Genomic DNA, 12,599 nt, shown 5'->3' with positions numbered 1-12,599 from the left:
ACCAAAGAATAGTTTTAAAGCTTTTTGTTCCAGACATCTGTTGTTTACAGATTTATGGGCCTGTTTGGTCTCAGGGGAAGCTCTTATTGGCCCTTTTTTGTCAGGGTTTCTCATTTGGTATGCATTGCGTCCATTAGCACACAGTGTCCTTCTGCTCAAGAAAGAGTTATGCAAAAAGGATAACTTTGCTCAAAGGTAATATACATACCCTCTAAGCAACTCAACGCCATTGTCCTAAAGCATTGAGGCAGCAAAGACATTTATCTTTGACAAGTAGATAATATGACGTCTCACGGTGGTGGTTTTTGCACTACAGGAAAAGTACCGTAATTTTCGGACTATAAGGCGCAGCTGAATATAAGCCGCAGCAGCCAAATTGAATGATGTGTACATATATAAGCCGCACTGGACTATAAGCCGCAGGTGTTTTAATGTTTAATTACCATATGTAAGGGTTCGTGCACAGAGGGAATTGTCGGGAAAGAGATGGCTGTTTGAGGAAGCTCCGATTTATTAACATTTCAACAAACAAGTTGCATATTTGCATAACGTATTCAAGTGTTAGCATTTAGTGCAATAGTAGCTACAGAACATGTACTGTGCTGTGTAAACTGTACTGTATCACATAACGTTTCAGACACACAAACTTTTCAACTTTCAAACTTAAACGGTGCGCTCCCAGCGCACGTTTAACACCTTTGCACAAACTGTCTCGCTCTCGTAATGTCTGTCTGTCTTGCTCTCGTTCCTTCTCTCGTACCACTCTCGGTTCCACTTTTACTTTTGCTCGCTACCTGTCTCACTCTTTTCCGGCCTCCAGCTTTTCCTGCTGGAGCCCACCGCGGACCGGCCATAGAGCCCATAGAGTTAAAGGTGGTGGACTGTAACCTGTAAAACCCATAGATTTAGGAGGTCCCCTAGTGGCCGTTAGCTGTAAAAATCCATAGATTAGCCGCACCGTTATATAAGCCGCAGGGTCGAAAAATGGGGGAAAAGGCGCGGCTTATAGTCCGAAAATTACGGTACTCCTTTGTAGATTACGTAAAGGGGAACTGCTTACATTTCTACACATAAAGATCAGTGTGAGTTATTTTGTCGTAGTTTTTTACCTACGCCATGGAGGTTAAGTATTGGGCTTGGTTTGGTCTGTCTGTAAATGTTGAATATACTTTTCTACGTTTCCCGTCTGTCCACCCCTCAATACATTTTTACATACGAGCAGTGTTCACCCATTCACACTTAGGCAGAGGCTGCCATAAAATATACCACCTGATCAGAGAAACTCCCTCTAGCATGAACTTAAGGATTTTAGCATTTGCAGACCATTTATATGCACAAAAACCTTTGTAAAACACTACAGGAAAGGGAACACTCCAGATAGCATTGTAGGGCCCCATTAAAAACAACACAACAAGTTTGATGTGGTGATTCTTCCAAAAAGTGTACCAGTGATTTCTACATTTTTTTTTCTTTGTTGCATTATACTAAGTTACCCTAGTTTATTGTATTATTTCAAACTAGAGCTAAAACCTGTGACCTTACCTGTCTAACTCGCCCTTATTTCCCTCTGTAGATTCACATATACCTTAGGAGAAGGGATGTGGCTGCCGTTGAGTAAAAGCTTTGTCATCCCCCCCGCCGAGCTAGCCATCAACCCTTCAGCAAAGTGCAAGACGGACATGACAGTCATGGAGGATGCGGTGGACGTAAGGTGAGATGACATGTACTGGTACCACTTACCACTCTTACTTTCCTGTGAGGACATTCCTGAGACATGATGACAGAAGCCCCCGCTAATGAAATAAAGGTTTTCATGAGGCTGTGAAGCAGGGTAGAATCTTGCTGATTGTTGCATTAAACTGAGCTGTACTAAAGCTGCACAGAAAGGAATCTCTGCCCACTTTGTTTGGTTTTTGATGAAGCCTCACAAGACAAAGAAAGCACAAATCGGTTTTTCGATAAATATTCCTCACGATCATCTCTTTCATCCATCATCCTCTGGAATCTATCTGATACTCTCTTACCGTCTCACTGATTTGTATTCTCACTTAATCATCGTTTGGTGTTGATTTACAATTGTTGCAGTGAGTGTTAAGCAGCCATGTGAGGTTGATGCCGAGGTGTTAGCGGTCATGATTCAGGGTAATAAAACTCAACACAAAATCAATTATAAAGACGCAGAAAACCCAGAGTGGAAAAAACAAGAATGAGAAGAAAGAATTGCTCTGCATTTCAAAGCCAAGAAGAGCATTGTGGTTGTTAAACGGTTCATAACTCCTCCAATGAAAATCTGTTCACTGTGGAACGACTCTGTTTGTGTCTGGGCTGCAGAGAGCCGTAAGCGAGCCAAAACAATGCTGCAGTATTGAACTGCACTGGAGAAGCAACATCATTATTTAGCTATTTTGCTTTGCTAGCACTCCAGAACTTTGATCCAGAATAAGACCACGTCATATCAAGATGGACATGTTAAAAACTAGGGATGAAGTTAAGGGAAATGTAACGATCTGTGCATGTCTATTGAATACTCTCTGGATGTTTCAACAGATAAAGCCTTTCTTTGTTAAGGATCCCCTTACCATTCATCTATAATGCTACCACGAGGCCAACTGTGGCTGTGCCCCAGCTCCAAATCTCCTATCAGAAAGAAATCAAAAGTATTTGAGTATTTGTAGAACAACGCAGAAAAATTGACTGTTAAGCTTAATTTATGCATTTTCATTGACTGCCTGTTGGTACTGTAGATGCTGACAAAAATAACATTACATCGGTTTTTATGCATTTTATACAAAATAGTAAAAAAAAGTATACTTACTTATACAGAATAGACTTTAAACTACTCATCACCACCTACAAAGCCCTCAACAACCTGACCTTTACCATCTCACCTCTTCCATCATCATGTCCCCTACCATTTTCTTAAAGGCATTTTGGCCTCAATAGCTAGTCTTTTTAAATCCAGCACAATGTTTATCCTGTTAATTTCACACCAATGTATTTTAAAATAGACAATGAAATAGGGCAAATCGTATCCCCCAAACACATCCATCCAAACATTGTCACTTCTTGGTCGAAAAAAACAAAGGGAAGACTATGGAAATTCCAAATGTGAGGCTTCAACAGTCGTTCACATACATATTAGTGACATCCACTTGTTCCATATTTTTCATTAACAAATGATTTCCTCTGAAGGTGACTTAGGAAAGATGTCATTCCTGGTCCAATTTGTGATTGCTGTTATTGGGTATACTACTTTCTATTTATAACTTAGCGGAAGACAGAGCTACAGTATACACTATCATCTAACTTAACTTTTTCAACAGCATCGTGAATCACCAAAGAGTAAACGTGACTGCATCTGGTCTGACAGCATTATGCCGTAGCATAAAGTCTGTGTGAACGGAATTAGTTTGGGGGAAGTGGTACGTTAATGTAATTAGTAGTGGGATTTGTCTTTTAGTGAATGCTGGAACATGCCCTCTCAACAAGTTACTGTAGTGTGTGCAACCGTGTCAGATCCTGCCATAATTTACCGCTGGTTATTTGCCCTGTGAACATAATGTCAGGTGAAATTAGTCTCACTCAGATGATCCCCCTCATTTGTCTCATTAGCATGTAGGCACTCAAGAAGTTAATTTTGTCCCTGCCAGGGGCTAATTTCAGACCTTTTCGGATGAGTGAGATAGTGAGTTGTCCTACAATAAGATTACAATAAAATAAAACTTTAAAAAAAAAGCAGACCAGGAATAAATGTTACTTTTCTTGTAGTTGTTTTCCAAAGCCAATCATGAAAATAAGTATGTGATGTTGCTTATAGCAGGGATGATTACAGTTTTTTTACAGCCATTATACATCGTATAGTGGCTGCCCCCGGGGTCCCCGGTCCCTACTCCATCGTTTTCTCCCTAGGTGGCCGCAATTTGGCATGGTGTTCAATTGTGTGGGCGCATTACTTCTGAAGGGATTCATTTACCATGGCCAAACACACGAGCTGTGTTTCTAAGACCACTCAGCAGTCGTTTTATTTCTTTCAAAAATCCAATATTGTGATTTCCTCAAGGTAAGGTAAGGTACATTTATTCATATAACACATTTTCAGGCACAAAGGCAATTCAAAGTGCTTTACATCTTCATTAACACTTAATAAGAAGACAACAGAAAGGAACACAATAAATACACATAATGGAATAACAGATTCATAAAAACCATGCATAAAAGAGATACAGAATAGTTTAAAAACAACATTGTAAATATGGTAGGTGCTAAAACAAGTTAAAATACTTCTGGGTAAGCAGCTGAAAAAAGTAGTGTTTTAGTGGGAAAGTATTCAATGAAAATGATGATATATTATAGAGTAACAAAACAGACTAATAATATTTGTTTCTGTTCATTCTAAAACCATACGTAGTAGTCGTACGCGTGCCCCTCTACATCACATTCACTGTCAATTAATTCTGTTTTGGGCATGGTTTTGCAATCTTCCATCCCCCCTACTCCGTGTTTACACATTTCAATTCCCCGTTCTTTTGCAACATTTTATTTTCATTTGGCAGCTTTCTTCAAGACGCTGTGTAAATAACTCATTTCCCTCTGATCAAGGATCTGATAAACGCTCTCTTCAGCTTCCCCCAAGGGCCAAGAGGAAACATTGCAAACGCATCTCGTAGCTGCTGATTTGTTCTGCTCATGAGCTGCGTTACCCCATGTTTGATGATCATTTGTCACTTTGTCTTGCTCCGCGGCAGATGGATAAATAGCAATGAGCCCTGATCTTCCTCCCCTTGATTAGCTGACTTAACGGCCGTTTGAACTGAATGAAGAATCAACTTTAGTGTTTGTTTTCTCAATGCGTTTATTAGTTCTTTTGTAGTATCACCTTAGGGTTGTATATTGACAACCATGTTAGCGTTTTCTATACTTTTCCTATGTTTTAAGTTGTTAGATAATATGCAGTTATCAGAAACGTTATGACTTTTGACCACTGCGTCTTCAGGCAAATTGAGTCACACATTTACATCTCCTATAATTTGATTATCAACACCATTCAAAGCATGCATCATTAGAAATACCTTTACATTGAATGATATGTTTTGAATTCACTTGTTGACGGTAATTTGTACTTGTCTTTCTGAAGTAATGCAAATCTGCAAGTAAATTGCAGGGTATAACGAGGCATTTCATCCTTCAGTGGTTCTTTTTAATGGCAGATGGGTCGAATTAATGGTTCTTTATACTGTTTTTTTAGGCGCACGTGTACTTATATCCCTCTCATTGTTTGCCATCCATGTCAATGGTGCCTGTATAATTTAAGCTTACTACCTCCTCAGCTGCAGACAGCTCTCAGAACCAATATGTTAAATATATTGCAGATAGTGCTTAATGCCATTTCATTTGAATTGTGTCTATGCATAGACGTTTCATTTATTTTATTTCTATTTTGATTAAAATGTGTTTGTAACTTGTTGCAAATGGATATCATTTATTTTAGGGCAGTAGAATTAACAGTAAATATTCCAAAATGAAAAACAAAACAAATCTAACATTTCCATAAAGGCATTTTACCTTAAAAACTTGAAAATGATTAAGCTAATTTTGATTAATTTACAAGGCAATTGGATACTGATAGCGAGTCGGATCAGATATAAACTAATTGTTTGTCACTAATTAGATAATTTCACATAGATGCAATGTCACAGCCAATTAATAGTTTAGCGTCATCATGACTGTGTGGATGTGGTTTGAGCAGATTATATTTAAGGTGGCAAAACAACGAAACGGCTGTCATTACGTTTTAATTAAAATTTTGTTAAATGAGGTTTGGTGCATATCGTATTTGGATGTTTGTAGGCACCAATACATGATACCTTTAAACAGAAAAACAACATTAAAGGGGACCTATCATGCAAAATGTACTTGTTCTTATACATACAGTACATATGTGAACTCACAAAGTGTCAGAAAACAAAACCCTCCGTACCCAAATTTCTAAAAACGGGGGTACAACGGAGCTGATCCAGATTTGCGTCCGATATGACGTTATATCAGTAATGTGGACCCACGGCACTATCATAAACGTTGCTATCAGAAACAATGCCCGACATTTTTTGGACATAATATGGCCTTTGTTTACATTAGCAAGCATCGCTAACACTCAGAGCAAAACTCTACTGGAGAGAGTATGTGTAAAACAGCAGGAAATAAAAAAAGGAACTCACCTTGTCGTAAACCCACAAGTGAAAAAGCATTTGAGCTCCATACTGTTTCAGAAATAATCCTTGATGTGGTATGGAACATGATGGAGTTTAATCACGGCAGCATTTAGCTGTATCTCATATAATTCAAAGCAGGCACAAGCTCCCCCTCTTCTTTTTTTTTTTCAAGCTAAGGACCCAAACCTGCACTTATCTAACAGGGCTGAAATAGAGGGGTATGAGGGATGTCTAAAATGCATGATCTGTTTGGTATTTTGAGCAAAACACATCATAGACATGTTTTCTATATTTTTTTCTATATCTGAGACCCATAATATATGCCTAAGCATAATAGGAGTTGTATACACATGCATAAAATCAGAGGAATGCATGCTATATCACACGCCACATGTATTTAAACACATTTCTTTTTTAAATTGTGCTTAAATGCTGTTCAGACATTTGGATTAGAGCGTACAGTCCATGATTCCTATTTATTTTCGTGACTCCCTGACTGTTATCCATGTTACACCTAGCATGTTCATGCAGTTGGCGTCTGGACCAGTCTATATGGATATGTTGTGTACATCTTGCTGTATTAAATGTATCATTAATTCTCATTTAATTATATACAATTATATACATTATAACTTACTTTCTTTCTTGGGTTTTTCCCACAGTTTCAGTTTGATGTAAGCATCGGCAATCACTCCCAAGCTTCTTCCCACCTTCAATACACATAATGGCTTCCTTTTGTTCTCTACTGTAGCATTCAACAGACAGACAGGTGCCACTGTGACCATTATCAGACAAATTATCATCACTTAACCCCTGTCTAGCAACCGATCTTCAATATGCCGTGATGTAGAATTGAATTGGCTGTTCCACTTCGCATCTTTTTTATTCCTTTCTCATAACGATCCTGGTACTAGTATCTACTAGTGCATTGCCTCTGGCCTTTCCATCTGGAAATAAGATTGATTCTGTTAAATGCTATAACTCTTTATTAAATAACACAACTTTGGTTTAAGCTTGCATATTTGTTCTTTTCTTACCAGAAGGTGATTAACACACATCTCATCTTCACCATCAGTAGTGTAGCATCTTTATTCCTCTGTCAGTGTACAATGGAGCTGGATCTCTTCAATCACAGTACTGTTCACTCAGATGCATTTTTACATTGCTCACAGTCCAACACACAATTAGTATAGTGACGCGCCTAAGATGAAAGATAATAGACAGAATGTGAACTGCAATGTTCACGGTTCACCCCAGAGCCCTTTGCGACTTATCATGATCATTTATCTCGCCCCTCATATCCTGTTTTGTCTCTACTAATTGCCCTATGGTTAAGGCATGAAACCCCCTGCCAAAATATGTATCTCTGCTTTCAAAGCAAATGATACAGGTGACTGAATTGTTGTCTACATCTAACAGGAGAATAAGGCTTGCATTTCAGATGCAATTAGTCTTGTAAAAGCTTCAAAAAAAAGACACCAAATATGGCTGTTTTGGTTCTGTGTGATATTTATTGGTATATTGTGTAGCACACGATTGGTGGATGTGTCTTGACTGTAATTGCAGTTCCCAAATAATTTAGCATTCACTCTTGCTGTGAGTTTCATCATCTGCCGAGGCTCTGTTCAATAGGTCCCCTCTGAATAAATGACAACAAAGCAATGGGCAATTATAAAAGAAAAATTGGTTTATAAGATAACATCTGTGAAAGGGGACGAAACTCACTGTATTTTCTCATGGGGAAGCAAGGGGGTACGGGTAGTTGGGAAAAAACATGTGAATGCCTGAGAGGTCAATGTTTTATTTACCAAGACAAGGTTCATGGCAATGCTATTATACAAGTTATTCTTTATCGTCAGGAGAACTATTAATCTGCAGGAATAACCAATTTACATTCTGTAGGAAAACACTGAGGTCCCCCCTGGTTTATTTTTCATCTCAACCAATCCCAAACAATTGTACTGTAGTCTTTTTGTTGGATGATCTGCTTATTGACCTTTCTAAAAGTTGTTGGGAAACCACCAAAACAGCCTCTCAAAGCAAGGTTGGACCAGGATTTCATAGTACTTTTTATCTCCGAATCTGCTACTTTGCATAACAATCTGGCTGAGCAGTTAAAGCTTTTCTCTTGATGATTGCACATAACATTCAAACAAGGTATTTGTAATTCATGGGAATAGATATCTCTTCATTAAGAGAACAAGAGAGCACTGTGTCACATAATGTCATTAAAAGCAGAATGTTGACGCAGTGTAGTGACAGTTCCTCTTTTCTGCTTCCCAGACACATGAACAGTGATCTAAAGAAATGGAATGCCATATCCATTTTGATGAAACCTAATTGCATATTGCTGACAGTGATGCACAGCTAATTAAATTCTGAATTTCACTCACAATCATTAGCTTTCTTTAAGGAGAATGTACATTATAACCTACACCATGTGTGGTATAAAGGGAACTGTTCATGAAGGAATTGTGCTCAAGGAAACCTAATTATCTCTTTCAAATCCTTCCTTCCACTTTCTGTAGTGTCAGGGTTTTAGATTTCAATTAGTGGTGGTGGGGCCTTTCTTCTATTGCTGCCAAACTACGAATTACAGTACAGGGATTGTAACTGAACACTCCATAAGTCTGTACAGGCTAGTGCTATCCATGCACAATAGCTAACTAAGCCAATGTGACTTGCACATTCAATATTTGTGACATGATTTCAAACCATCTGCGGTGGAGTAGATTAACCTCCAGCAGAACAGGGTTATTTTAAAAATGACAAGTGCAACACAGCTTATATGATAGTTAATATTACACATTGTTTGGTTTTCAGCTTGGTTCAAGACAAAATGATAGGTGTGAAACTGCCGTTTTACCTCAGTCAGGACCAAACAGAGGAACCTTGGTCCAAGAAGAGGCGGTTTTACTCCACCATATTTCCAGTTCAAATGTGGTATTTGAACTATAGGTTACTTGCGTAACCCCAGTAACATGAAGTGAGATGTCTCACTATGGGATGCTCCTCATCCGCGGAGCAAACAGAAGCATCAATCTCATTACGCCAATCCTGATTGGCAGGTGATCTTGACGTCAGCATCAGGGAATCCACCCCCTATAAGTAGCTTGCGCTACGCCGCATGCGTCATTCAAAATAAGCACCTCTTCTCGCTTCACCATAGCAAGGAGGGCCGTCTGGTGAGACATCTCACTTCATGTTACTCTGAGAACTGGGGTTAGGCAGGTAACCTATAGTTCTCATTCATAACACTCCGTTCGATGTCTCACTATGGGATATTGTAGCTCCCGCGAGGACCAGCTCGCCGCTGCACAAATGTCTTGGATGGAGACACCCTTGAACAAAGCCCAGGATGTAGCCAGGCCACGAGTCGAATGAGCACGCAAACCCGAAGGTGCCTGCAGACCCTGACTCGTGTAAGCCAAAGCAATGGCCTCCACAATCCAGTGAGAGAGCCGTTGCTTAGTAACAGGCTTGTCCTTCTGAGGGTTAGCTTAGGACACAAAGAGTTGGTCATTACGACGAAACTCTTTTGATCCATCCATATAAGTGCGTAAAGCACGGACTGGACATAGCAAACTCGGCTGTTTTTCCATGGAGGGACACAGCGGCGAAGGAAATGCCTCAATGTCAATTGGGGCACCTGAACCAACCACCTTAGGATAAAGGCAGGGTTGGGCCTCAGCAACACTCTAGTTTTCCCTGGGGCGAACTAAGTGCATGAATGATGTACAGATAGCGCATGAATGTTACTGACACATGTCAGGGCCAGTAACCGCACTGTCTTCAGTGACAGGTGCTTCATGACAGCGTCTTCCAGAGGTTCAAATGGGGTACGAGCGAGCCCATCTAAAACCACTTTCAAGTCCCATAAGGTCAGCAGTGACCTGGAGACCTTGTGTTTTCAATTAAGTCCTGTGGAAATGATAAAATCACTCCGCCAGGGCATTGAAAAAGAGGTGTGTCCTTCCCAAGACATCATTCCTCAAACACCCTCCACTTTCAGTCATAAAGAGACCTAGTGGAGGAAGCTTTCGCATTCTGAATAGTGTTCATCACCTTCTGCGGGAGACCCACTGTATTCAGATTATACCACTCACGGGCCAGGTCCACAGGACGAGACACTCCGGGTGTGGGTGAAAAATCGTCCCCCCCGCCACAAACAGAATGTCCCTGCGTAGGGGGAGCTGTCACGGCTGACCGCACAGCAACTGATAAATCTCCGCCAGCCAGTATATTGCAGGCCAGTGCGGAACTATCAGGATCAATGCGTGGTGCTGTTCCCTTACTCCGGCCAGAGTTGGGGTTATCAGAACCAGGGGTGGGAACGCGCACAGGGGGACCGGAGGCCAAACGTGCACGAGCACGCCAAACGGTGCGTTAAGATCGCGAAAAGAACAGCTGACAATGAGCATTTTCTCTTTGATGCGAATAGATCTATTGCGGCTCGGCCGCAACACACCCACAGCTGACTCACAACCATTGGATGTGAAGTCTAGTCTGCAAATGGTGATACACCTCTGGACAGCAAGTCTGCCACGAGGTTCTTCACTTCTGGTGCGTGCATCGCTCTCGGGGAGAGGAGGCGACCGCAACTTCACAGGATCAGTATGCGTGCCAGCATGTTAACTGGAGAGAACGCAAAACCTCCTTGGTGGTTTACATACGATATTGTGTTCGTATTGTCCATCCCCACGAGGACACGGCATCCTCTGAGAAAAGGCAGAAGGCGTTTTTGGGGTGAGGGACACCGCTAAAAGCTTCAGGTAATTTACGTGTGACCGTTGGAGGTCTCTGCTCCAGAAAACCCCTCACAGGTCGACCTTGGTAAATACAGTGGGGCAAAAAAGTATTTAGTCAGCCACCAATTGTGCAAGTTCTCCCACTTAAAAAGATGAAAGAGGCCTGTAATTTTCATCCTAGGTATACCTCAACTATGAGAGACAAAATGAGAAAAAAAAAATCCAGAAAATCACATTGTAGGATTTTTAAAGAATTTATTTGCAAATTATGGTGGAAAATTTAGTCAATAACAAAAGTTCATCTCAATACTTTGTTATATACCCTTTGTTGGCAATGACAGAGGTCAAACGTTTTCTGTAAGTCTTCACAAGGTTTTCACACACTGTTGCTGGTATTTTGGCCCATTCCTCCATGAAGATCTCCTCTAGAGCAGTGATGTTTTGGGGCTGTCGCTGGGCAACACAGACTTTCAACTCCATCCAAATATTTTTTATGGGGTTGAGATCTGGAGACTGGCTAGGCCACTCCAGGACCTTGAAATGCTTCTTACGAAGCCACTCCTTCGTTGCCCGGGCGGTGTGTTTGGGATCATTATCATGCTGAAAGACCCAGCCACGTTTCATCTTCAATGCCCTTGCTGATGGAAGGAGGTTGTCACTCAAAATCTCACGATACATGGCCCCATTCATTCTTTCCTTTACATGGATCAGTCGTCCTGGTCCCTTTGCAGAAAACAGCCCCAAAGCATGATGTTTCCACCCCCATGTTTCACAGTAGGTATGGTGTTCTTTGGATGCAACTCAGCATTCTTTCTCCTCCAAACACGTCTAGTTGAGTTTTTACCAAAAAGTTATATTTTGGTTTCATCTGACCATATGACATTCTCCCAATCCTCTTCTGGATCATCTAAATGCTCTCTAGCAAACTTCAGACGGGTCTGGAAATGTACTGGCTTAAGCAGGGGGACACGTCTGGCACTGCAGGATTTGAGTCCCTGGCGGCGTAGTGTGTTACTGATGGTAGCCTTTGTTACTTTGGTCCCAGCTCTCTGCGGGTCATTGACTAGGTCCCCCCGTGTGGTTCTGGGACTTTTGCTCACCGTTCTTGTGATCATTTTGACCCCACGGGGTGAGATCTTGCGTGGAGCCCCAGATCAAGGGAGATTATCAGTGGTCTTGTATGTCTTCCATTTTCTAATAATTGCTCCCACAGTTGATTTCTTCACACCAAGCTGCTTACCTATTGCAGATTTAGTCTTCCCAGCCAGGTGCAGGTCTACAATTTTGTTTCTGGTGTCCTTTGACAGCTCTTTGGTCTTGGCCATAGTGGAGTTTGGAGTGTGACTGTTTGAGGTTGTGGACAGGTGTCTTTTATACTGATAACGAGTTCAAACAGGTGCCATTAATACAGTTAACAAGTGGAGGACAGAGGAGGCTCTTAAAGAAGAAGTTACAGGTCTGTGAGAGCCAGAAATCTTGTTTGTTTGTAGGTGACCAAATACTTATTTTCCACTGTGAGCCTCTCCGATCACACAGGGTTCAAATCGGGACGGAAAGAGCAGGTTGGTGGAACACAGGCGTTTATTAACTCCAAACAATAATATGCACGGGTCTCAAACGTTGCCCGGGTGGGAAACTTCAC

General features: G+C 41.0%; 1 protein-coding gene across 10 annotated transcripts in view; it reads left to right on the top strand.

Moving 5' to 3' along the window:
• astn1 (astrotactin 1) overlaps positions 1-12,599 on the top strand; it is a 474,928-nt gene that overhangs the window by 171,360 nt on the left and 290,969 nt on the right. For all 10 annotated transcript variants that reach the window (XM_079652095.1, XM_079652090.1, XM_079652093.1 and 7 more), the window contains one exon: positions 1,574-1,711. In XM_079652095.1, coding sequence (XP_079508221.1) covers positions 1,574-1,711 — 138 coding nt within the window. The remainder of the gene's footprint in view (positions 1-1,573; positions 1,712-12,599) is intronic.

The sequence above is a fragment of the Notothenia rossii genome (genome assembly GCF_949606895.1).
Source record: "Notothenia rossii genome assembly, chromosome: 9".
Lineage (NCBI taxonomy): Eukaryota > Metazoa > Chordata > Actinopteri > Perciformes > Nototheniidae > Notothenia > Notothenia rossii.
Note: the sequence above shows the minus strand (reverse complement) of the source record. Positions and strands in the feature narration are given on the sequence as shown.